We start from the raw sequence: 26,459 nt of genomic DNA, 5'->3' as shown, positions 1-26,459 counted from the left end.
GCCAAAGTAAATAAAGATTGGAATAGACGGGGTTTGCGTAGTATCGCGCATGACAGTAAATAATCGGCTATAACAACAAATTCGACCGAAACCCTCTATGATGGTGTTTTCTTAGAATATCGAAGAATAACAGACTTACTTGAACTCGTATCTTGTTTTGATGTTCTGCTAGATTATTACCTTCGGTTTGCGTTGTTAAGGTTGAAATTAGAAGCATATACAAAGTTTATAAAAGTTTATGAAAAAATACAAAATTTAAGCACTGGCCATAAAATTGTTATCTTTTGTTGTGCAAATTTTATGTACCATTAAAAAAAATATTTTATAGTGGGTTAAAATATCACACAGCTGTCATATTCAACTGACGTTTGGCGCCATCTTGAATAAACAGTTCATCATTTCGTTCATTCATTCATTCAGCTTAGGTTAATCCAATCACTTAGGTCTCATGGTTTATATGCAAGGCTTTCATGCCCGAAGTATCTTGACTGATTTAAGTAGGGTTAGAGTTGGGTTTAAACTAGTTGAATTAGTAAAATAAGTATAAAAAAGACGTATTGAAATGAATGGAAAGCTGGTTTATTGGCGTTTTTGTTCGATAATATTAATGATGAAAATCGATCTGCACTAAATAATTAGATATGTCGTTCTATATTACAACTGTTAATAATATACCTCTTTGGATATGACTGACAGTGACAAGTCTGACGTTTGACAAAATGTATAAGATTTTACCATGTCTAGAGCAAAATAAACTGATCGTACTCTGAGCGTACCTTGCCGTCCCGTTGCCACTTATATTATTTAATACGAGTGAGAGGGACGGTACCTACGATACGAACTTCGATTTTGTAGTAGCCCCTCCTTGTTTTAATTTCAAAACACCACTTCGGAATTACCTTAAATGCATATTTATTTTAATGCTTTCTGAATTTGAAATACTTCTCAGACTGTACGAACTCGGTGGCTCAGTGTATATTTTAGCAGTATTCTCTTTCATAATTTTGGGTCGCGTGCACCCGCTTAACTCGAACAAAGAGCTTGAACAGATTTGTAAGCGAACGGATTTCCGGACGTAAGTTCTAATGTATGTGTATATAAAATAGAATGTTCAAGAATCCGTTATTCAAAACTTTTAAATAAATTGAGCTGTTAGCAGGTTTGTGATAGGTACCTACCTATTTGTTTGCGTAGGTATTTGTTAGATAATCGTGTGCAGGGGCTTACTAGAAATTGGAAAACGAAGTTCGTATCGTACCGTCCCTCTCATACAAGAGTGAGAAATACGTATTGACGAATTGACGAATATGCACTTGGTTTGGCGGTCTGTGGCAAGGGGTTCCGGTGGTATGGTTTGGAGGACATGTCGTGTCGTGTCTTGGCTCGAGTTTATGCTCATTTGTTTACATCGCGTAATTATATTGCTTTGCAGTTAAGGCCTGTTGCAACTGAATGTTTATTTATTGATCAAAGTCCCATAATAAACAATGAAAAAAAAAGTTACCATTTCAGTCAATGTTAGACTAAGTATTGCTGAAAATATAACTTTTTTTTAATTCAACTGATGGCAAACGAGCAAGTGGTCTCCTGATGATAAGAGATCACCACCGCCCATAGACACCTGCAACACCAGGGGGATTGCAGATGCGTTTCCAACCTAGAGCCTAAGATGGGATACCTCAAGTGCCAGTAATATCACCGGCTGTCTTACTCTCCACGCCGAAACACAACATACATACATACATACATTCGTGACATGCATAATTAACTATTTATTTTTTTATTGTATTTTTATTATTGTTGTTGTTTTTTAGAAAAATATGGCGCTGTCCATTGGAGGACAATTTTGCCAGTGTCTAGTAGGTTTTGCCGTTGTACGGTAAAAAAAATCTAGAAATGAAATATGAGATGAGAAGTAATGGTGGATGAACGATGACAGTGCGAATTCTATTTTTTATTATTTCTTACCATGTCACGACACGTCATGTCATGTCACGAATAAATTCTGTCTTTCTTTCTTTCTTTAAAGCAGTGTTTTTCAACCTGTGGGGTCGCGACCCCCCCGATGCCCCTATCAGTTGCTGCGAAAACTACTTCAGTATATATTATTAACAAAACGTTAACTACCTAGTAATATTGGCACTAAAAAAAAACGAGTAGGGGCGCGATATATTTCTTTATACTCGAAAAAACGTGTCACGAAAAAAGTTGAAAAACACTGATCTAAAGCTTAATCTGATACTTTTTAGAACAAAGAATATATTTTTTCCAAACACGTCCCTATTACGGTCATTGTATGACACGGTGCAGTGCGTAGACCTTTAGGTACTAACAGCACATTACGCATCGAAATGTAAATAAGCATCGGAAATCGATAAGCGCCCTAACCGAAGTACGCCAAATGAGACGTACGTAATTTCGGCAAATGTGTTGCAGGATTTGAATTACCTTTTTTATCACGCCGAAATTCGGTCGTGTAATTTCGGCAAAGTATGCCTAGAGACTAAAAGTAGCAGAAATAATGTAGCACAGACAGGCAGCCTAGAACCAACTGGTCGACATCAGTCATTTTTGTCTGTAAGTATACGAGTAGAACCTTTACTTTAGGAAATTTTGGGCCTACTTTGATAGTACCATCAGTGGTACTATCTGATGTACCACGGTAAAGAAGGGATTTTTTTAATGGTTATAAAACGCAAATATTCATAGCTCGATTGAGCAAATTAAGTAAAAAGTTAGGTAATTTATGAAGTAGTGTTTTACTATTTTACTGCCACAAGTGGTCTGAAAAAATAAGGACTGTTTTTCCAAAGTATAGCCCCTGCATTTTAAACTAACCCCATTTGACTACTAACTATTGTATTGTTAATGATACGAAAGTACACATTTCACTTCATTTTACGAGTATGTAGCCTGACTCTTTCATTCAGAGACTCCTATGGAAAACCTGGGGTTTTATAACGCGAAATTGATCTTTAATCCTCTAGTTCCAAAGTTTGCAAGTATGTTATTGTTTTGGATTACGTTCATAAAATATAGAGCAGTTCCGGGTTAAATATAAGTAAGGGTATTGTTGGGACCTTTGGAAGAAAAGCCCTTTTTTAACTCCCGACGCGAAAAAGGGGGTGTTATAAGTTTGACCGCTATGTGTGTCTGTGTGTGTGTCTGTCTGTGGCATCGTAGCTCTTAATCGGGTGGACCGATTTGAATGCGGTTTTTTAAAGCAGGTTTCTAGCGATGGTTCTTAGACATATGTTTCATCAAAATCGCTTTAGCTGTTTTTGATATTGAAATATGAAGTGACAAAGTCGGGGTTTTCCAACTTTTTGTTTACGAATATGTAGCACATCGACCTTAAACTTAAAACATGAGTAATTTATTGAATTACGTGTTACTTTGCTGAGGTCTGTATCAACAAACTGTAAACAATTAGGTAAAATTACTTAAGTGCTCATCTATGACCTTACGATTACGTCTATGCAACGTATGTTCATGCTGCGTCTCCCCCACACTGTAAGAACCCGCACAAATCATACAAGCACAACTATCACCACCACCATACACTGACGCGTGTCAAACTCAACCAAAGTTCATTCTCAGAGGAACACAACGTTCATCATGATTACATATGTCAGTCTAACATAACGTAACGTAGCTATCGTAAAGCCGAGTTTAGACTTGCAAGAAAAATCGTGCAAATTGCATTAAGTACATTGCGGCGCTCGATTGGCCGCTACAAACTCGTTGGCTTTACGGCCTCGCAATGTAATGCAACTTGTACGATTTTTCTTGCTAGTCTAAACTCTGCTTAAGGTATCGTGAGAAGTAAATGTTTAAAATAAGGTTTGAATCCGCTGTAGGAATCAGTGATAGGTTTAGGGAGACCTTAGGTTTGCTAGAGACTTAGGGTTTGGCTCCAATTATAGCAGAATAGAAGCCGAATAGAAGCCGTTGGTGGCCGAGTGGTTTGCCCTATGTCCTGTCAAGCAGAGAATAGTGGGTTCAAACCCCGGCTCGCACCTCTGAGTTTTCGAAATTCATGTGTGGAATTACATTTGAAATTTACCACAAGCTTTACGGTGAGGGAAAACATCGTGATGAAACCTGCACGTACCTGCGAAGCAATTCAATGGTATGTGTGAAGTTCCCAAATCCGCACTGGCCCGCGTGGGAACTACTGCCCAAGCTCTCTCATCTGAGAGGAGGCCTGTGCCCAGCAGTGGGACGTTATAGGCTGCGATGATGATAGCAGAATGAGATTCGTCAAAGCTATATCTTACCGATTCTAGACTACGCTTAAAACCTGAGTTTAGGAGTCAAGTCCTGTATTTAGACGCATTAAGTGACATTTAACTCGTTCCATGGTTAAATACAAAAGTACTATCATATCAAAATTGAAAAATACAAACTGAAATATAGATGCACAGAAAAAACAGAAAAATAAGACCATCACTGGGAATCGAACCCAGGTCCTCGTAGTCCGTAACGCGTGCTATACCACTACACCACTGATGGTCAATCCCATCCAAGACCATCAGTGGTATAGCGGGTATAGCACGCGGTACGGATTACCGAGGACCTGGGTTCGATTCCCAGTGATGGTCTTATTTTTCTGTTTTTTCTGTGCATCTATATTTCAGTTTGTATTTTCAATTTCGGTTTTACGGGATGACCGTAAAAGTAAAAATTTGGAATTGAAATAAAAAATACAAAAAGATTCCAAAAAACCAATCTACTATCATATCAGTCTTTAAGTATGATTATCCGTTGCCTAATATCTTTGCTAGGCTTTGCTTACTTTGGAGTGGGTTCAATTGGTGTCAAGTGTCCCGTGATATTGATTTATTTATTTAACACATAACTAAACGAAAGCCGGTTGAGATTTCTGTACAAATAAGTGATATGAAGTATTGGTATTTTTAGCTTATTCCAATTTAGTCCATAATTCATACTCAAATTACAAACGTCCAAAAATTTACACTTATTAACCCAATTTGCATTAAACAGCTAAATTACGGGCAGTTGCAAGTAGCTTAAGAAATCCTTGTAGTGACTGTACAGTCACCTGCATTAATATCTGTCACAGTGCAAAAATAAATGACGCGTCCTACGCACACCCTATATTACTTTTCGGATAGCTTAATGGGTGCGGTGACACATGTCATTAAGCAATTAAAACACACATTCAAGGCCCATCGTTCTCGTACTAATTGACAGATGATGCGAGTCAAACGATTTGACAAGATTGTGGAACCGATTCGGTCATGATATATATTTTTGTTTTGTTGCTTTTTAGATTCAAGTACTTATATTTTTTATAAAATATTGGCCTGACTGAAATGAAAAATAAAGTATTGGTGTGGAATAGAAAGAAAGCAAATGTCACCGTACTCAATCTATCCGAATAGTACTATACTTTGAAATAGAGTCGTATACATCAGTATTGTTGTGTCAAATACCTACTGATGCTGGTATCGCTGGTGACTGTACTAAGATAAACCGCATTAAAGAAATGTTAATTGATACGAAGAAAATTTTGATGACTTCATGTTAAGTAGTCAAGATACCTTGTACTCGTAATCTATTTGTTTAGGCAGCCAAACGGCTAACAAATTGCAGGCCATTTGTTTACGGAACGCTGGATACAGACAAAACATATATTTCCACAAAACCGAGCTACAAACATCACAAAACAAGTATTTAGCTAACGAGAATCTATATGAGTACAGGGGTGTCTCTGCAGGGCTACTGCGAAACTCATGGCTCGAAGTTCGTATCGTACCGTCCCTCTCGCTCTCGTAAATCTAAATCTCTCGTAAATAGTATAAGTGTCAGAGGGACCGCACGACACGAAACTTCGAGTTTCGTAGTAGCCCTGCTGATGATGTATTTTTTTTACTTCAAATAACTTGAATTTAGATAAGTTATTGGATCCCTCAAAGTTTTATCTTTCAATTTAGCCGTCAATTTATTTATTATTATGAAACATTAAAATTTAATGTAATACTGGACACAATTAACACTGGAAATGTATTTAAAAAGCCTTTTTTTAAATATAAATAAAAGAAAATCTGTTTATTAAGATAATATAGAAAAAAGTGTGTTTAAAAAGTTGCAAAACAAAATAGATCAGATATTATGCGAGTAGAATCGAACACCAAGTCAGATACATGTATATAACTCGGCATTAATAGGGTTCATTAATCGGAAACTATGCTCCTGACATAGTCACACTACCGGGAGCGTTCTCCTTGCTCATAACTCCGGTATTCTCCGCTGTGCCAATATTATTTTATGTATTAATAAAACATTCTAAGCTCGCAGGCATCCCTAAAGCCGCCATTTGCTTAACAATTGCAGCTTCAGTTTGCACTAGTAACATCCAAAATATAGAGTGCACTTGGACAAAATTATGTTTTATATATTACTAGCGCTCCGCTCCGGCTCCGAATGGATATAATTTCCAAGAAAAGTCTCAAGAGCACTCACGCACATTTTTTTTAGCTCCATTTTGCAAAACTATACTACCAGCGCGAAGCGGGGGCGTTTTAAAATTCGTATAACTTTTGAATGGATGTCCGATTTTATAATACAAAAAGTAATTTAAGTTTTGAACAGTCTTAATACAAAACGATTTATTGGGAAGGATTCAATATAATGATATATGGACTAGCTGATGCTTCGCGATTTTATTCGTGAATAATATTTTACGTAGCGCTACGAACAAATAATAGCCGTAGGCGTGCACGGAGACTATACAATTTTAAAAATATCCTCGTACCTATGTCCTTAAAACCAAATTTAATAATAATCGGTTGAGTAGATAAGGTCTGTCCTAACTTAATGTATCCTCTTTTTCATAAGGTAAACGTACGAGTGCTCTCACTGTAGCAATAGATGGCATCTTTAATCTTTATGTCATTACAATAGGATGCAACAGAATGTCGTCTATTGGGCATTAGCATGCTATCTAACGAGATCAAAATTCTTATACTTGCTTTCGTTGTGCTAATAAACGGATGTAATTACGTTTTTTTAACCGACCGGTCAAAACGCTAGAATCCGAAAAGTGGATATTTATATCGGAGCATCGTGCATCGTACCGCCCAAGATGCATCGACGTAAGACTGCTTGCTCTTCACCCACACGACATCAGGATCCAGAGAGAACCGTAGGCTTCTAAGCACATGAGGAGGTTACTCATCATCCTAGCTTCGTGCTTGATATTAATAAATAAACTGTGACAAAACCACAGCACGCCTGTCGTCGCGTGCTCAAAGTCATCTCCACAATGAACGAGGTTTAATGTATTCATAATAATAATAAAATTTGCACAAAATAAAATTAAATAATAGTTTAAAAAATTAGTAGTAGGGGCCAAAAAACCAGACAAAAAGATGGAAATAATGGTAGGTACATATTTCCATCATCTATCCAGTATCTTCCTCCCTACTATGGTTTTTATGTTAATAAGTATGTAGGTATTCGAGCACAATTCTAGTGGTCAGGCTGTCCTTGCTGGACATAGGCCTCCCCTAATTCTTCCACTCTTCCCTTAATGTATTCACTTCATTATTAATGTGATGACAATAAGGATTAAGAAGAAAAAAGCTATACCAGCAACCGTACCGTACCGTACCGTAGTTGGTGGACGTCCACCAACGAGATAGATGGATGACCTGGTTAAAGTCGCGAGTCCACGGTGGATGTAAGCCGCTTCCAACCGAGGCAACTGGAGGTCTATGGGGTAGGCCTATGTCCAACAGTGGACGTCCTATGGCTGACATGATGATGATGATCTATACCAGCTGTTGCTCATGACTCGCTCGGTTATCGCTATACAGTGAGATGCAATTTCGGCATAAAACAATTCCATGCTCTTTTCTAGGGTATCAGACTATCAACTATCTTCATGCCAAACTAACTCCATAAATCAATTCAGTGGTAAGTGTGAAGAGGTGACAGACAGACAATCAACAAAGCTACTTTCGCATTTATAATGTTAGTAAGGATAAAATTATATTAATGTTAAGGATAAGGCTACTAGAAACACAGGGAAGCTTAAAGTTCCATCTTACAGACTGGCTAAAACCAAAAGTCTTTTCTGGGATATTGCATACGTTTTATAATAAAATTCCAAAAATATTATAATGAAACGGATACAAAATTCAGATCTAGTCAAGAAGACATTAATATCAAAGGCGTATTATAAAGTTAATGATTATATCATGGACAGGGATATTTGGAATAATTCCGATCCGCATTAGCGATCCTTCAAATAGCGAACCTACTGTGTTAAAAATAAGCTGTGTTAAAAATAAAGTTGTGTTAAATACCTACTTGTGATGTATACATGTCATTTAATAATATTGTAAATCTGTTTTAAAAAAAATATATATACCTCGTTGAGTTTCTTGCCGATTCTTCTCAGTAGAGGTTTTTCCGAACCGGTGGTAGATTTTTTTTTGACATTCATAAGTGCTTGTTGTAGCCTAAATTGAATAAAGATATTTTGATTTTGATTTTTTTTGATATAATTCTCTTATCATAAAGAGATAAGATTTGACTGTGTATGTGATGTTTCCTAGTAAAACTGATTAAAAAATTCTTCGACACCTATAAAAAGCTATAACTAGTCTCTCTTAATATGGCGAAATGTAATGCCATTATTTCTCCTGGAGTCTTATTTAACTAACTCCCCAAACGGCCATCAGTTCCATGAGCAATGCCCCTCGCGCCTCGCCCACGGCCACTGATGTGCAATTTGTTGAGCTGTATCAGTAACTTTAGCCTTTCCACGGTTTTTTTTTATGGTATAGGGGGCAAACGAGCAGGCGGATCGCCTGATGGTAAGCGATTACCGTCGCCCATGGACACCTGCAACACCAGAAGAGTCACAAGTGCGTTGCCGGCCTTTAAGGTAGGAGTACGCTCTTTTCTTGACAACTTGAAGGTCATAGCGGTCCGGGAATACCGCAGGCGATAGCTCATTCCAGTTTTGCTGTGCGAGGCAGGAAATTTCTGGAAAAAACGCACAGTAGAGGACCGCCACCATCCAGAGGCCAGAGGTTTTTTTCGGTACAATTGTTTGTCTAATAAACTAGGCTATGTCGTACTATGCTTCATGGTAGCCTGGTTGTCTGGCCTATGAGCTATCGACTTCTCTAACAAATTTAAAAATTATAAACTGATTTCATCCATTTACCTGTATTCACAATGGCATGATACGAATATGATGATGATATAGGTATAGGTTAGAATTAAATTATAAGGCACTGGTTTTCGGTCGTAAAAACTAGAGTATAATGACAAATCATGAAAGTTTGTAAGTATGTTCGTTTGTTACTTTTTCACGCCGAAACCACTGAATCGATTGAGATGAATTCGCGGCATAGAGATATTTTAAATCCCGAACAAGGATATAAGATAGTTCTTTCCCAAAAAAATGCATAGTTTCCGCGGGATAGTGATAAAAAAAAATACGCTGACGGAATTGCGGGCAGCTGCTGGTAAACAATAAAAATACTATTAATTTTTCTTTTTTTTTAATGTATGATGACCCCGATGGTCCCAAAGGAAGACCAGCGCCGTTCGCAAGACCGGCAGATTGCTGATTTGGGACCATTTCGTGGCATACATAAAACTATTTTTTTCCTTTTTTTTTTATCCATTGTTCTTATGTTTGTCATGAATAAATGTTTCTTTCTTTCTTTCTAAAACTATGTAAAAGTTTTGAAATTGTTGTGAAATCTTGCACAGTGTCCAGTTATACAAATCGATCATCTTCTTTTCTTGTCGTAATCGCCAACCACTTCTGTGTGTATTTTGTAGTCTATTTTCCGAGGAAATAGAGTCGATAATCCATATTAACCCTCCAAGGCCGTTAAAATATAATGTGCTTTTAGTACAAGCTCTTTGGTTTTATTGTGGTTAACCACTCAATGGTACTGTTTAGACTAAAGAGGATCGCGGCCTCAAATCCGGGCTCGTACCTGACTATCTGTCTCTTTCATTTTTGTTATATTGACTCTCTTAAGACCCTGTCCAAAAGGAGCGTTTTGCGCGCGAGGCACTCGCGCGTTCCCGAGGTACTAGAGCTACATACACCCGACCCCGTACAGATGCTCTGCTGCGCTTCCATAACGAGAACATCTGGACGGGGTGTTAAGTAGCTCTAGTAACTCGAGAACGCGCCAGTTTCTACGCGGAAGTGCGCTCGTGCGCATAAAGCCGCGTATCCACTAGAGGCAGCCTCGGGCCGAGCGGCTGCCTCGCTCCGAGGCCGCGCAAGTGGAGACGCTGCCAAAGGCACGGCTCAGACTGAGGCTCCTTTGAGCACGGCAAAAAACCGACAAAATATGACTTGGCTCGCGGTGCTCGGCCTGAGGCTGCTCTAATGGATACGCGGCTTAACGCTCAGAGGTAAGACGTATAGGTAAAACGCGGGCTGAGTCTTGCGAGTACGCGTCCACAAAAAGACTAGACCCAAAGACTAGGTCCACGCGTATCTACGAGTACTTACTTAACTCAATTGACTCATTGCCTAATCAAAATGATTCCCGTAAATGCGCTCCCGTGATTGCATATATACACCGTGCTAATTTCAGTACTTTTACGAATATCGTACTAAGATTGTTTTTTTTGGAATCTTTTTGTATTTTTTATTTCAATTCCAATTTTTTTGTTACTTTTACGGTCACCCGTAAAACCTATATCGAAAATACAAACTGAAATATAGATGCACAGAAAAACCAGAAAAATAAGACCAGCGCTGGGAATCGAACCCAGGTCCTCGGCATTCCGTGCCGTGTGCTATACCGCTACACCACCGCTGGACAACGATACAGACACGAATTTCTCCTATGCACCTCATATCTCAGCTTGTATTGTTTCTTATTTAGCCACTTAAGCAGCGACACTAGCGACATCTATGCCGTAGCCCTCATCGAGAAACTTTTCGGCACTCCATCGGAAATAACCGCTCACCCGGACAAGAGATATCGTTATTAAGCAATCAAATTAAGATTCTTAATATTTTTTTTTATTTTCGATTTATGTTTTACGGGATGACCGTAAAAGTAACAAAAATTTGGAATTGAAATAAAAAATACAAAAAGATTAAAAAAAAAATCTTAATACAGACAGTGTTTAGTGAAGAGAAAACTTAAACCGGTTGAAAATTTGATTTATAGTGATTATTTGAAAAATCTATACACCTCTCTCTTTCTCAAACGCATGTCTCTATGCAGCAAGTATGGCGCTACTTGCGTGTGACGTCACATGCAAGTATGTCTTTCTCTGTCTAATCTTGAATCAAACCTTTATAACTTTATTTTTTGTAAAGGTAGCTTAAAATTGTTTCTTTCGATAACAGGCATTGTGAAGTTTTAATTTATAAAACATATTAAAAATAGTCAAATACCGTATTTAGAATGCTGCTGTCTGCTGCTTGCTGCCACTCTCGCATCAGAGAGCCTACTCCGAAGTTTGAAAATCGAGGTTCGTATCATACCGTCCCTCTCGCTCTCGTATTAAATAGTATAAGTGTCAGAGAGACGGAACGACACGAACTTCGATTTTCGAATTTCGTAGTAGTCCTGCAAACCTTATTCGTATCTTGCGGGCCCGCGAGAGTGAGAGGGGCCGTACGATACGAACTTCGATTTTCACTGCACGGTTATTTTGACTACGGAACTCTGAAAACAGGATAGAAACAGCGTGGCGCAATGATATTAAAGTCTCACAATATGCTGCTTGTTGTTTTTACGCCACAGATTTATGAGCAACTATTATGAGCGCCAGATGGCAAGAAACAATGATTGTGAATTGCCACGATTTTCCACACATGACCCGACAATTTGTGTAATATTGTTGCACTGAAAATGTATGCTAGTTTCTTAGGCAACATACACCTCCCGAACTCCAAGCTTGGTCAAGTATGTATGTATGTCAACTCTTTATTGTGCAAAAGAAAAGAAACAAAATACAATTGACACACTTTGAGATACTTGTACAAAGGCGGACTTATCTTTTTAAGGGATCTCTACCAGTCAACTTTGGAGCTACTCAGAGGGTCTTTTTTATGGTCTTCAACCAAGTGATTAGGTAAAAATGCCAGTGGCTCGAGACGGTAATACCCAATAGACGACACCCTGCTGTCATCTCTGTTGCTAATGACATAAGATTAAAGATGCCAATTATTGGGACAGTGTCGAGCACTCGTACGTTTACCTTAGTTGGTTTAAAAAGAAAGAAAGAAAAAACATTTATTGTTCATAAAAAAACACATATATTAAGAGTCCCCAGTACGCTCGCGTCCCCATAAAAACGTAGTTTCGTTCTAATTTACAAGCAGCACTACAGATCAAAACGCAACTTTGCAACTATAATGGGAGCAGCCATTACGATGCTTATAATTTAGGTTTGGTTAAAATAAAATGTAACGGATAAAAACAATAACGAATTTCCATTTCTCATACATACTCGTAACTTAAAATTTATGTGATTTTATTTTGTTACATTGAATATGAACGAAAACTAATTATAAGCATCAAAATAGCTGCTCCCATTATAGTAGCAAAGTTTTATTTTGTTTCAGTGTGTTGTTTGTAAATTAGAACGAAATTACTTTTGTATGAAAAAGCGATCAGCGGCGAGGTACTGGCGACTCTTAATGAGAATGTACATGTTCAGCTTTGAGGCAAAAGGTTCAAGTTCAGCATGTACGGTGAGGACTATGCTTCACCGCGCTGATTTTCAGCCTGCACCTCAACACAGCGTACAGACATTACACGAGACGGGTAGGACTTGACTTACTTTGATAAAGTTAAAAAGTTGACGGTTTTTTAGGTAAACGTATGAGTGCAGAACACGTCCCAATAGTTGCTACCTTTAATTTTATGTCATTAGCAATAGAGGTGACAACAGGGTGTCATCTATTGGGTACTAGCGTGTCGAGCACTCGGACGTTTATGTCATTAGCAATAGAGATGACAACAAGGTGTCATCTATTGGGTACTAGCGTGTCGAGCACTCGGACGTTTATGTCATTAGCAATAGAGATGACAACAGGGTGTCATCTATTGGGTACTAGCGTGTCGAGCACTCGGACGTTTATGTCATTAGCAATAGAGATGACAACAGGGTGTCATCTATTGGGTACTAGCGTGTCGAGCACTCGGACGTTTATGTCATTAGCAATAGAGATGACAACAGGGTGTCATCTATTGGGTACTAGCGTGTCGAGCACTCGGACGTTTACCTTACTGGCACAACGCAAAGAAAGTACAAAAAATAAGCCTTTGTTACAAATGTTCTTTATTGAACACCACAAATCAATACAATATTCCGCTACCTTAAGTAAGAAAATAGAATGTACTACAAAGGACTTGCTAAAATATTTGGTGCTTGGCGCTTTGATTTCGGCACTTAGTTTTGCGATCGCGTGATGGTACGGTAATAGGTCCATAACAGTAACCAAAAATATTCTTAAACTGCCAAAGAATGTGCTTTAGCTTAGAATTACAGCAGGGCTGGATGGTATTCAAACTCTATGAATAAAACATGAAGTAGCAAATAGCCAATCTTTACTATTAAGCTGGAGTGCCTAACCTATTTGAAGTCAAATACCTAACTGAACAGTTTTCATTTGTAAATTTGCGGTACGGATTGGAAAATTTCAAAATACTAAATATCGACGAATGCGTTGTGCTAATCAATCTGCCGTATTGTTTCTCAGGCACATTGTGATATGCCTGGCCAACTTTTAGACATTATCATGAAATGGCGCCATTTCATGTTATGCCTAGGAATTTCGTGATCTGGCAGATTTTACGATCGGCCGCCGGCATAGATAACGCTTGTGTATAGGCATGAAATGATCACATTTAAAAATATTTTTGCCGCCCTTTCAAAATCATTACCTATTAATAAGTATAAAAGAAAGTCTGTCACTGAATTTTATTTGTGTGTGAAAAGTTTCCACAATGTTTATTAATGAAAGTCTTCTTTTTCAGGTAAGTACCTCCGGAATGTGCAACTAACTACTCGTATGTATTTGAATCGGTAAGCTGGACGATATGTGTAAAACAAGTTAGTTTAGATCTAGTTTCAAATCGATGAATTTATTTTTATAAAATCATAAATCATTTATTTGCATAAAAACATGGTACATATTTTGTGGTAAGAAAGAAAGAGAGTTTCACATGTTTTTGTCACTATGTGACGTACAAATTCTAGTTTAAAATTAAGGTTAAGTATATTTTAAACTTCATCATCATCATCATCATCATCAGCCCGAAGACGTCCACTGATGGACAAAGGCCTCCCCTTAGAACGCCACAATGAACGACAACTTGCCACTTGCATCCACCGGTTTCCCGCTACTCTCACGATGTCGTCATCCACCTGGTGGGAGGCCTGCCAACGCTTCGTCTTCCGTTCGTGGTCGCCACTCGAGGACTTTTCTCCCCCAACGTTATCTGTTCTTCGAGCGATGTGCCTGCCCATTGCCACTTCAATTGCATATTTTTTCCAGCTATGTCAGTGACTTTAGTTCTTCGACGAATATTTTAAACTTAATATCTAATTATTTAAGTTAAACTGTAAGTAGATACAATTTTATTATTATGTTCTAGATAAATAGCAAACTACGTAAAAATTATATTGTGTATGTCAAAATAGTAGAATAATAAAGAATAAATTTAACAGACAATAATTTCAAAATTATACAATTTTAGTAATCACGCCCAATTTGGTTACGCTTTAAAAATTCGTTCATCGAGTAAAAACATTCTTTTTTCTTTTTTTCTTTTAGTGCGAGAGCTTCCGTTTAAAGTCCTGTTGTGTTGTATATAATATTCAAAAGTATATCTACTGAATCCTACTAATATTATAAATGCGAAAGTTTGTGAGTGAGTGAGTGAGTGAGTATGTTTGTTACTCTTTCACGCTGAAACGGCTGGACAGATTTGGATGAAATTTGGCGAAAATTTAGTTTATAACCTGGATTAAAACATAGGATACTTTTAATCCCGGTATTCCCACGGGATAGGGATAAAATCTCGAAATAACAACCTCTTGGCTTAGAGTCATGAAATTTGGTATGTAGGTAGCTGGACCTCTGAAATAACACACAGGCTAATTTTTATCCCGATATTCCCACGGGATAGGATAAAATCTTGAAATAATAACCGCTGGGCTTAGAGCCATGAAATTTGGTATGTAGGTAGCTAGACTTCTGGAATAACACATAAGCGACTTTTTGACCCGATATTCCCACGGGATACCTAGGGATAAAATCTCGAAATAACAACCACTGGGCTTAAAGCCATGAAATTTGGTATGTAGGTAGCCGGACCTCTGAATAAACACATAATCTATTTTTTACCCCGATATTCCCACGGGATAGGGATAAAATCTTGAAATATGTTTGAGCTTAGAGTCATGAAATTTGGTATGTAGGAAGCTGGATGTCTAGAAAAACACATAGACGTCTTTTTGACCATCGGGTCGATATTACCACGGGATACCTAGGAATAAAATGTCGAAATAACAACCGCTGGGCTTAGAGGCATGAAATTTGGATGTATGTAGCCGTATGTCGGGAATAACACATAAGTACGCTACTTTTTATCCCGATATTCAATAAATAGTTTTGTAACTAAGGGACCCCAATACATCCCTGTATTATTATTATTATTATTTCGTATTTTTTTCTTTAATTGTATACTGTAGTTTTTAAGTATTTTATTTGTAATTATTTTATTTTGAAAAAATGACTTTCTGCCAAGTTTCTTGCGGCGCATTCTTCTTGGCAATGATGGTCTTTCCAAAAGCGCTGGTAGTATAAAAAATGACGTGTAAAAGTGCCCATTGCGGCCTATTTACTGAATAAATGATTTGATTTTGAATTTTGCATCTGAATTTGGATAGGGAAAATTTTGAAAACTTCAGCACTGGGTTTAGAGTCTTGAATTTTGTACAGTTATTCACAACACAACCTCAATGAAGACCACGATATAAATATTGGAAATTTCCAGGAATTTTGTAAAATCCCGAAAATTACAATTGTAGCTACCACACCGAATAGTTTACGCGTGCGAAGCCGCGGGTAAAAGCTAGTTTATTAATATTTAGGAACACAACACAAGATACAACAATATGATAGAAAACAAAATAAATAAAAACTACTTACATAAATATTCCTAACTATAAAAAGAAAACACCATCTAAGAGGCATTTGTATATAATTACATAGTTATGTATATTAATTATATAACTACTTTATAAAAATGAATAAGTACCTAATATTCCGCCTGGTCACGCCATGACTTGGAACCAACTTTATCGATTCCATTCTTCTTTTTTTTCATTTTCTAATGCTTTGTAGAATTTAAGGTTCTTGGTAGAAAAAAATTAGGATGGTTGCGCAGAAAATAAAATAAATTAAGGAGGCACAGCGCTTCTAGCGTTTATCGATATTTCTATGCACTCGTGTACCTATATATTATGGGAGAAGGGGGGGAAGCGCGGTTAACGACAGGTTGGTTAGAGGTGAGAGAGTGAGCAGTGTCGCCAACACAAAATATGTCATTTTTACTTTTTGAAATTACGTTCCAATACAATAATACCAATGCTGGTGGTAGGACCTTATGTGCAAGGTCCGCCCGGATTGCTACCACCATCTTGCTCGCTAATCCTGCCGTGAAGCGGCAGTGCTTGCACTGTTGTGTTTCGGCGTGGAGAGTAAGACAGCCGGTGAAATTACTGGCACTTGGGTCCTCTATCGCATGTACAACGGGGAGTGCTCCGAGGAGTTATTCGGTTGATCCCTGCCGCATCCTTTCGCCACCGACCTACGCGACAACACTTCCATCCTCACCATTTAGATGGTTGGCGGTCCTCTACTGTGCGTTTTTCCAGAAATTTCCTGCCTCGCACAGCAAAACTCTGGAATGAGCTATCGCCTGCGGTATTCCCGGACCGCTATGACCTTCAAGTTTTCAAGAAAAGAGCGTACTCCCACCTTAAAGGCCGGCAACGCACTTGTGACTCTTCTGGTGTTGCAGGTGTCCATGGGCGACGGTAATCGCTTACCATCAGGCGATCCGCCTGCTCGTTTGCCCCCTATACCATAAAAAAAAAAAAACTTAAGGTATCCTCTTAGGCCTCTAGGTTGGCAACGCATCTGCAATACCCCTGGTGTTGCAGATGTTTATGGGCGGTGTAGATCTCTTACCATCAGGAGACCCACTTGCTCGTTTGCCATCCATTGGATAAAAAAATACTAGAGCATCGTATCCTTATAAACAACGGTCCTCTTTCAACTCTTTATCCATCATCATCATCATCAGCCAGAAGACGTCCACTGCTGAACAAAGGCCTCCCCTTTAGAACGCCACAATGAGCGACAGCTCGCCACTTGCATCCACCGGTTACCCGCAATTCGCACGATGCCGTCAGTCCACCTAGTGTTAACGCTTCTTCTTCTGGTTCGCGGTCACCTCTCGAGAACTTTTCTCCCCCAACGGTTATCTGTTCTTCGAGCGATGTGGCCCGCCTATTGCCACTTCAACTTGCATATTTTTATCCATTACCCTTTCAAATTTTGGATTCCGTATACCTACACAAAGTCATAGAATCTAATGATAGGCAGATGATTTAAATCTCTAGCTCTGGTAGCATTATCGCCTAAGATTTTTGATTCCATTTCTGCCCCAGCGTCGTCCGCGAAATCCTTTTGAAGTGCGGCGCAAACCCATTTCCATTGACTTTCCATAACAACCTTATTTATTCCTTTTATTATTCAATTTGAATGGCAGACGCGTCGAAAAAACGACCTTATCTAAAAAGGATTTAGCCTCAACGTCCTTTGCAGTGAGCAAGTTTTTCAGTCATGTTCCGGATTTAGGAATATAAATTTGTCCCTAAGGGCTTGGCCACGAATAGACATGGCCGTAGCCGGTGGCGCTGCTTAAATTTTCTAGTAAGTACTAACCTATGATTGGTTTTTTGGAGTCTTTTTTTATTTTTTATTTCAACTCCAAATTTGTTACTTTTACGGGTCCTATCCCGTGAAACCATATCGAAAATACAAACTGAGACATGGATGCACAGAAAAACCAGAAAAAGAGACCAGCGCTGGGAATCGAACTCAGGTCCTCAGCAATCCGTGCTGCGTGCTATAACCCCTACACCACCGCTGGACAGGAATCTAGAAATCAAATTATGATATCATAGCGACATCTCTTGTCTGGGTGAGCGGTTGGTTCCGAAAGAGTGTGACGTTCTCTCGATGAGAGCGGAACATAGATGTCGCTAGGCTGCTGCATAAGTAGCGTAGTAGAAATAAGCAACCTGAGATATGTATGCATAGGAAAAAATTCGTGTCTAGATTCCTGTCCAGCGGTGGTGTAGGGGTTATAGCACGCAGCACGGATTGCTGAGACCTGGGTTGGATTAATCGATTGGCTACAACATAAATGTTTTTACAGTGTGAAAGAATATTTGGCAGATAACGGTGATGTTTATTTTAGGTAATTTTATTGATTTAATGTGTTTACGGCATGGTATTTCATTTGTCAACGACTATTAGTGGACATTAGACCAGTATAAACGAATATATTTTAACGATAATTATATATAATTGTAAAATCTTATGTGTTAATAATTTGCACGCCTGCATGCAGGTTGGATTACAATGGACAAGAAGACTGTAACACCATCTATACTGTATTCTAGCAAATAAACGATTCTGATTCTGATTCAGCGCTGGTCTCTTTTCTGGTTTTCTGTGCATCCATGTCTCAGTTTGTATTTTCGATAAGTACTAACCTACATTGCGTGAGTAGTTTTGTAATGGCCCTGTGAAGCTTCAAGACCATAGAAAAAAAACCGGCCAAGTGCGAGTCGGACTCGCGCACGAAGGGTTCCGTAGCAGCTACATATACAACATTCATTAGACATTAGAAAAAAGGGGGAAAAACACGTTTGTTGTATGGTAGCCACTATTTTTTTCACTCTGTTTTTAGTATTTTTTATTATAGCGACCACAGTTATACATAATCTGTAAAAAATTTCAACTGTCTAACTATCACGGTTCATGAGATACAGCCTGGTGACAGACGGACGGACAGCGAAGTCTTAGTAATAGGGTTTCCGGGGTGCGGAACCCTAAAAATGGAAGCAATAGAAATATTTAATATTTTACCACACACGTGTAATAACATAATATGGTCGAAACGTCGAGGTAAATAATATTACTTGTATTTTAGCGTGATAAGCCCCATTTATAGTATTTAATTCTCAATAGAAATAATGCTTACAAATACGTTGGCGTCCTTAAAAAAGTCCGCCAGTTAAATTATCAGAAAATACACGTATTTTTCAGGGTTCCGTAGTCAACTAGGCACCCTTATAGTTTTGCCATGTCTGTCCGTCTGTCTATCCATGGCAAAGATCAGAGACCGTTAGTACTAGAAAGCTATAATTTGGCATGAATATATATCAGTCCCATCGAGTGATAAAAAAAAATTTTTTAGGGTACCGTTTAGGGTATCGTTGGATAGGTATTTAAAAATTAAAAAACGCAAAAACCATTTTATTGATAAAGTGAATATTATCGGAGATATTACTCCGAAACTTCAAAAAAATGTGCCTCCCCCGTCTAACTTTGAACCGCACGTCTAGAAATATGAAAAAAAAATCACGGAAGTTGAGCTTAATAAAAACTTTCTAGGAAAATTATTTTCAACTCAGTTGAGCAATTTTTAAGTTTTTGTAAATTAAACTATAATAGTCAGTACCTATCCAACTAAAAAATTCGTATTTTAGTATGTATTTGATATTTAAATTGATTTTAATTCTATTCTTTTATTTTATTTTTTGTGATTTTAATTATAAAATATGCTTTTGTTTTCTTTCACTGATTATATTAGTTTTTAATTTAATTTTAAACAGAACTAACTTAGTTTGTAAGTGTGTATGTACTAATAAATGAATGGATCTATGTTGTCTGATAAATAAATCAATTATTATTATTAGGTCCGCCTATATTTTGACGGTCGGGAACTAACGGAACCCTACACTGAGCATGGCCTGACATGTTCTTGACCAGCTTTTGTAAATTAAACCAAATATAATGAAGATACCCCTTCTGGCCAACCCCAACTAAGTTTCAATATCAGTTAAGACCGCACCGAGCTTCTAGCACGTTTATTGCGTTCAAATAATCCCATGCTGTATTCCCGAGGTAATAAATAAAAGACAAATTATAATGGCTTATACGCCGACAATTTTTTTATTACAGGTTATCAATTTTTACAAATGTAGGTATATTCTTAAGTATTTTGCATGTAAATTTACATATTTTGTACTGTATTTAACACATTACGTAAAAAGCGTATAAAACTTGCTAAATTGCAGTTAGTAAACAAACATTGAATTAAATATTTAATGTATAAAAAATATTATGTACATCTTCATTATAACAATGTAAAATGAATTGAATGACGTATAATAACTTTGTACGGTCAACGTCAAAATAAGTGATCAATTTTGTACCTTATCGCTAGGTAGGTACACTAGGATACTGGGTCAGTCGTTAGGTACACAATTTCGTATGGCTTTTCAAACATGACGTTAAAGTGAAAAACTACAAAAGTGATCACTTATTTATGACATTGACTGTACCAATACTGGTTTTAGGAACAACTTTTTCTTGTGTGATTAAAAAGTTTCTTATGTCAGTTTTGGCATATTTTTCCCTTTACAGTATAAAAAGATTTACTTACGCCTCTAAAAATAATAGTCCAAAAGAATATATTTTTGGTTGCTTGTCAAATGGTGAAAATTTCCTTCATTTAACCAATTTTGATAAATTTTTCAAAATCAGATAAATAATATGGAAATTTAGATTTCATTATCTAAATAAATGTATTCCAGTTCTTCATACTGAACGTTAAGTTTGCACAAAAACGGAACAACAGCTATTAAAATAATGAAATGAAATGAATGGATATTTGAATAATGAAAACCTAGTAGCACGCATTGGATAAATCTTTAAGATTAATAAAATAATTGAGGTAGTCCAAAATCATCATTATCCCAGCCTGACTAGAGGACTTGTCTAACTAAGAAAAAATATCAGCAAATTTTTCCGCGACAAAACTTGGTGATATTTTTTTTTATTCGACTGGATGGCAAACGAGCAAGTAGGTCTCCTGATGGTAATAGATCACCACCGCCCATAGACACCTGCAACACCAGGGGATTGCAGATGCGTTGCCAACCTAGAGGCCTAAGATGGGATACCTCAAGTGCCAGTAATTTTACCGGCTGTCTTACTCTCCACGCCGAAACACAACAGTGCAAGCGCTGCTGCTTCACGGCAGGATTAGCGAGCAAGATGGTGGTAGCAATCCGGGCGGATATTTTTTCTTAGTTACGCCCTCTAGTCTGTGAATTTACAAGTAAACTATGATTAATATGCTAAAATTTGTCTCCAATTTTATGCATTTATGCATATATTGCCGTAAGCCTGGTGCAACCAGCCTTATTGTCCAACTTGTCTAACTTATCACTTATCTCTATCTACCCTCATCCTACACACCGTGTGTGTGACAGAAAGATGTGGTGAAAACGATTGTAATTCCGAGTAAGTTAGACAATTAAGCCTCTGGGTATTAAATTCGTCCTAATACAGTCTTAGATGCCTACATTTTAAATGCTTTGTGTATTGAACTACAGAAAAATTAAAATCTTAACTTTGAAAATGATTTGTTGTCGTTATGATGTTTAACTCGGTCATTAAATCAGAAGATAAGGTAACAAGTGTTTGTCACGCTTATATTTACACTTACTTGTATAAATTAATTAAGTAATTTAAGTTTAAGTTACAAAAGTCGCTGCACAAATTGAGATAGCAACAAAACAAATGCAACACTAATTACTTTATCAGCTGACGATACGAACACTGACACGGGAGGTTTGTAGTAAATGCTGTAAAGGTTGTTCCAGTAGTTCATTATTGCCTCATGAGGATTCGCCCGTGCAGCTTCGCCAAAGGTGACAAGACTAGTCGAAGAGTCTCCGTTGTAGTTTATGTAATGAAGTATCGTAGTGGTGACAGGAGACCACATGGTTTGTTGTGTGGCGTTCCATTGTGGCACTCTGTAATAACAAATAATAAAATAAAAATAAATTGACAGTGAAATAACTAGCTACCGTAAGCCTTAACCATTAGGGATTTTGTACAGCGCATTTTTAAACGCGCCGTCGACGCGCGTTTCTAAAACGCGGTGTGCAATGACAGTTAAATTTAAATTACGGGTGTTTTAAGAATTCTCAAGAGAATAACCAATTATTAGAGATCTGGAATACGAAATTTCATCCAAATCCTTCTAACCTTTTTTAGCGTAAATGAGTAAAAAAACACAAACATACATGCATATGTGAACAAAAACACATACTCACGAACTTCCGTATTTATGTAAGTAATTAATAGGCTTGACAAAATTGGTGGCGCTTACTGTACTGTCAACTAAACTACGCCATATCCGTACGAAATTTCAAGTCGATTCGGTTATTGGCAATGTGTTAAATTCGATTTGCGATATTTGAAGGCAATTTACATAGACACGAACGTTGCAAGATAAACAAAAGCTTGTAAAAGTGGCGGCAACTTACCCGGTATTGGCGAACACAACGTAGCGACCCACAAGGGAAGCTCTGGCGCTTTCGTCCTCAGGCTTCAAATCGTAATCGAACACGTAGTTAAGCACGCCGCCGTGCCACACCCCGTCGTTAGGTATCTGATGATAAATCCAATCAGAATTCCGAGTGCCTCTGTACGTGAACTCCAACAGTCTTACTTCAGCTCTTGAAGTTAAGGCTCTTTCCCGAACCCCTCTTATGACTGATACAGTTATCATCGTATCACCATGGTAGTTCAAATAATCCCTTATAGTCTCCATACTGACTGGTCTCGCTGCAAAGTAGTTTTCCTTGATGTCATTTGCAACAGCAGTCTTGTTTTCTATGGAGTCAAAGGCCAAATCAACCTGGACGAAGTTAGTAAAGTTCGCTTGCATTGCTGCAAGCCAACCATCGTTTACTGCTTGCGCTGCTCTGATCGTTCCTTCTCTGTCAGTAAAACAGCTATGTAAGGGATATGGCTATAGTTACCAGCACGCAATAGATTGATAGGTGCTTCCGTTATAAAGGTATCGTTCAACGCTTTGTTCTCTAAGCAAGGAGCGAATAAGGCGGAGTTATTGTAGAAACTGGAGTCTTGCAATGCGACTGACAGTAAACTTATATCAGTAGCTGCTAGTTTTCTAGCCAGTTCTTCAGTTGTGTCGCCGGAATAGCTCAGTTTTTCAGCAAATACCCGAGCATATTGAACTGGTTCGTACGCTATAGCCCAGGGCGCGAGAGCGGATCCGCTTTGCGTTATGGCTTTGTGAACTAAATTCTGGGCTAAAGGCGACATTGTAATTAAATCAACCATGGCCGCTCCGGAGCCGTGTCCAAACAATACAACGTTATTCGGGTCGCCTCCAAATCCGGCAATATTGTCCCTAATCCAAGTTAATCCTTGAACGACGTCCTTTAATCCGGCATTGCCTGGTGCATCGGGCACGCCCAAACATAGAAAGCCGAAGATCGATAGTCGGTAGTTTATTGTTACTACCACGACATCGGCGAGAACTAGTTTGCTGAAGGAGTAGATTTTCGTGTCTGTGGTGGTGTAGTCGTCTCCTAGTAGGAAGACCATTACTGGTTTGGGGGTGGTCATGTTCCTCGTGTGGATGTTGAGGACCAGGCAGTCTTCTACGCCGACGATGCCCCGAGGGGGTGGGCGCAAACGATGCTGTTGTCGACTGCATGGAATACTCCAGGGTATTGAGCAGGTGGTGTTGGTGCCTGGAAAGAAGAAGTTTCTGTGAGTGAAATTGTGCTTATGATTTCTGATTGTTCTTTATGATTTAAAACATTTGCAGAGTAAATTTTGAAAATAATATGGGTCATAATAAAAGTAATTAATCACAACTCTTTTGACTGTGTGTTATGATCGGATGGTTTGTGGGATGGGAGGTTGGGAGTTTTCGGGTTTGATCCCTGGTTGGGGTAGATTACAAGCATGAAATACAGTTGTTTGTTTTAGAGTCCTGGATGAGATTTATCCGTTACTTAGTATCCATAAAATTATCTTTCTTTAATTTTGAGACTGAACCATCATTATCATCTAGTTCTATACCTACAGTACTTATACACGTCCCACCCATTGCAGGGCACAAGCCTAGGTCAATCAACCAATCGTTTATTCGCTCAATTAGTTAATTGTCCCATAATATTAATTTATTGTAACATTTATTTGCTACTAAAATGTTGAAATTTAATAGTTCCAAGCCAATTCAAAATGGCAATCCTTAGAGGAAATTCCACTAACTTTAGCTTCGTCGTAAACACTGATAAGGCACTTGACATGAAACTCACATTCTTCCATCCTTTTCAGGTCAGTGAACTCTACCAAATAGTGCGTAAATAAGCCTAAGAAGAATATGTCACAATGATTTATCCGTTTGTGAAACGTTTGCTAAATCAGTCATGTTAGGTTAGAATTTTTTTATTTATATCCGCCATTTTGTTTAATGTTTTTTCTTCACTCAGATTTCATGACGAATAATCGTCAAATAAAAAAAAAATTGGTCTGCCTTGTTTTCTCCGTCGTATTAAAACAGAAAAAGAAAGACCTCATTATTATTTGGACTTAATTACTAATTTGGACAAAACATTAACTTGACTGTACCAAGTACTTCCCCTATTCCAAGAAAAAAAAAAAGAGTTGTTTAATTTAAATTGTAAACGAAAGTACTTAAGGACTTTCGTATTTGGTCACCTGGAAATTCATCCTTAAAAAATACTATATGAACATGCCACTCCTTGTTACTCAGCAATTAGTAGGTAGGTATAGTATCGTTGATAGCATCCACAAACAAGATTAGATAAATAAAAATAATATCGCGGACACTTGACAGGTAGGGCAGAAGTACCGTTTGTGGCCACTGTACCGTTCATGCCATTATTTATTGTTTAAATATACTTACGTTTGAAAAAAAATATTTCGTAAAAAATCATTACAAGCTTTATTCGTTTTAATATACAACTTTGAACACTCACTAAACATATTATTTTAACGGTTTACTAATGTTTCGGAGAATAACGTTTGGCAACCTGTTTCATTTCGCAACTTTTCATTTCCAACTGTTTAATATTTCTGAAACTGTAAAATTTCAGGATTTTTATAAACTAACCTAACCTAACCTAAAGGGTTCTACACGATGGCCCTGAAATAAATCCTGAAATATTTACAGTTTTAGAGTTTGCGAAATGAAAAAGTTGCGAAATGAAACAGGTTGCCAAACGTTACGTTGCGAAAACGCAGTACTCGTATTTTAACACTAAGTATAACTTTTTATAAAGGTATAACTTCAAATGTCAACTGGCCAAAAACGGGCTTAAGGTGGCCAAAACCGGTATTTCTGCCCTGATTGTATACCTAAATCACAATGCTATTACTGTCGATAAACATTGAACCCTTAAGCCAATGGTGAAAGTTTTAAAAGTTGTGAAAACACAATAACTTCACTTGAAATGTTCGCTATTTTAAAATCAAATAGGTCGGTAAATTTATTTCAGTTTGAACTGTTCGATTGTTTCTAAACAACCTTTAATCGAACTCAGGATATAATCCTGATCACGGGTAAACTCGGTTTAATTTAAAAAAAATAATACGGTAAATCAGCTACAACGCTCGAACGCCACCCAAAGGGACCTTAAAAATCAATCGAGCGTCAGCTTGTTATAGAATTTAAAACACCATAGTCGAAGATCCGAAACTTGAAAAGATCTTCACCGGCTGATAATAGAATGAAATGTATTTTTATAATAAATTTAGTATTTTAGAAAATATATTAAATGGATTTTCTAAAAATATCCTGGACAGGCTATTTTATTTATTAAAAAAAAAATGATTTTTTAATAAATTTTTGTTGCATCATCGAGATAATAAGAAAATTTATATTATCTTAAAGTATAAACCTATAAAATATGTAGACGTTGGTTTGCTATTGTTTACCTGGACGAACTACTGGGTTTGCCAGGTATAAATTCAAATAGTTATATCGATGCCGTTACTTTCACTTGATTAGATAATAGAACAAATTGTATATCAACGTAAGCGCTGTTTTATAGTAGACAGGTTGATATAGGTGTCTACATTTAATTAAAAATCATTAAAAAAAAAAAATGCCTGTCTAGGATTTTTAGCAAAATCATTTCTAATATATTTTCTAAAATACTAAATTTATTATTAAAATACATTTCATCCTATTATCAGACCGGTGAAGATTTTCAAGTTCGTATCTTCTACTACCACAAGAATACATCAAAGTCCA

The 26,459-nt window shown here is 37.5% G+C and overlaps 2 protein-coding genes across 22 annotated transcripts in view; one reads left to right on the top strand and one right to left on the bottom strand.

Annotated features, from left to right (window-relative positions):
• The window catches only part of Trpm (transient receptor potential cation channel, subfamily M), a 343,650-nt gene that overhangs the window by 45,346 nt on the left and 271,845 nt on the right, over positions 1–26,459 (top strand). The window lies entirely within an intron of this gene.
• LOC141434919 (cholinesterase 1-like) lies at positions 20,521–24,030 on the bottom strand. The gene is given in 4 exon segments (XM_074097408.1): positions 20,521–22,170; positions 22,687–23,155; positions 23,158–23,856; positions 23,859–24,030. Coding segments are annotated over 4 exon segments (1,617 nt in total). The 3' UTR covers positions 20,521–21,893.

This window comes from Choristoneura fumiferana, chromosome 14, assembly GCF_025370935.1.
Source record: "Choristoneura fumiferana chromosome 14, NRCan_CFum_1, whole genome shotgun sequence".
Classification (NCBI taxonomy): domain Eukaryota; kingdom Metazoa; phylum Arthropoda; class Insecta; order Lepidoptera; family Tortricidae; genus Choristoneura; species Choristoneura fumiferana.
Note: the sequence above shows the minus strand (reverse complement) of the source record. Positions and strands in the feature narration are given on the sequence as shown.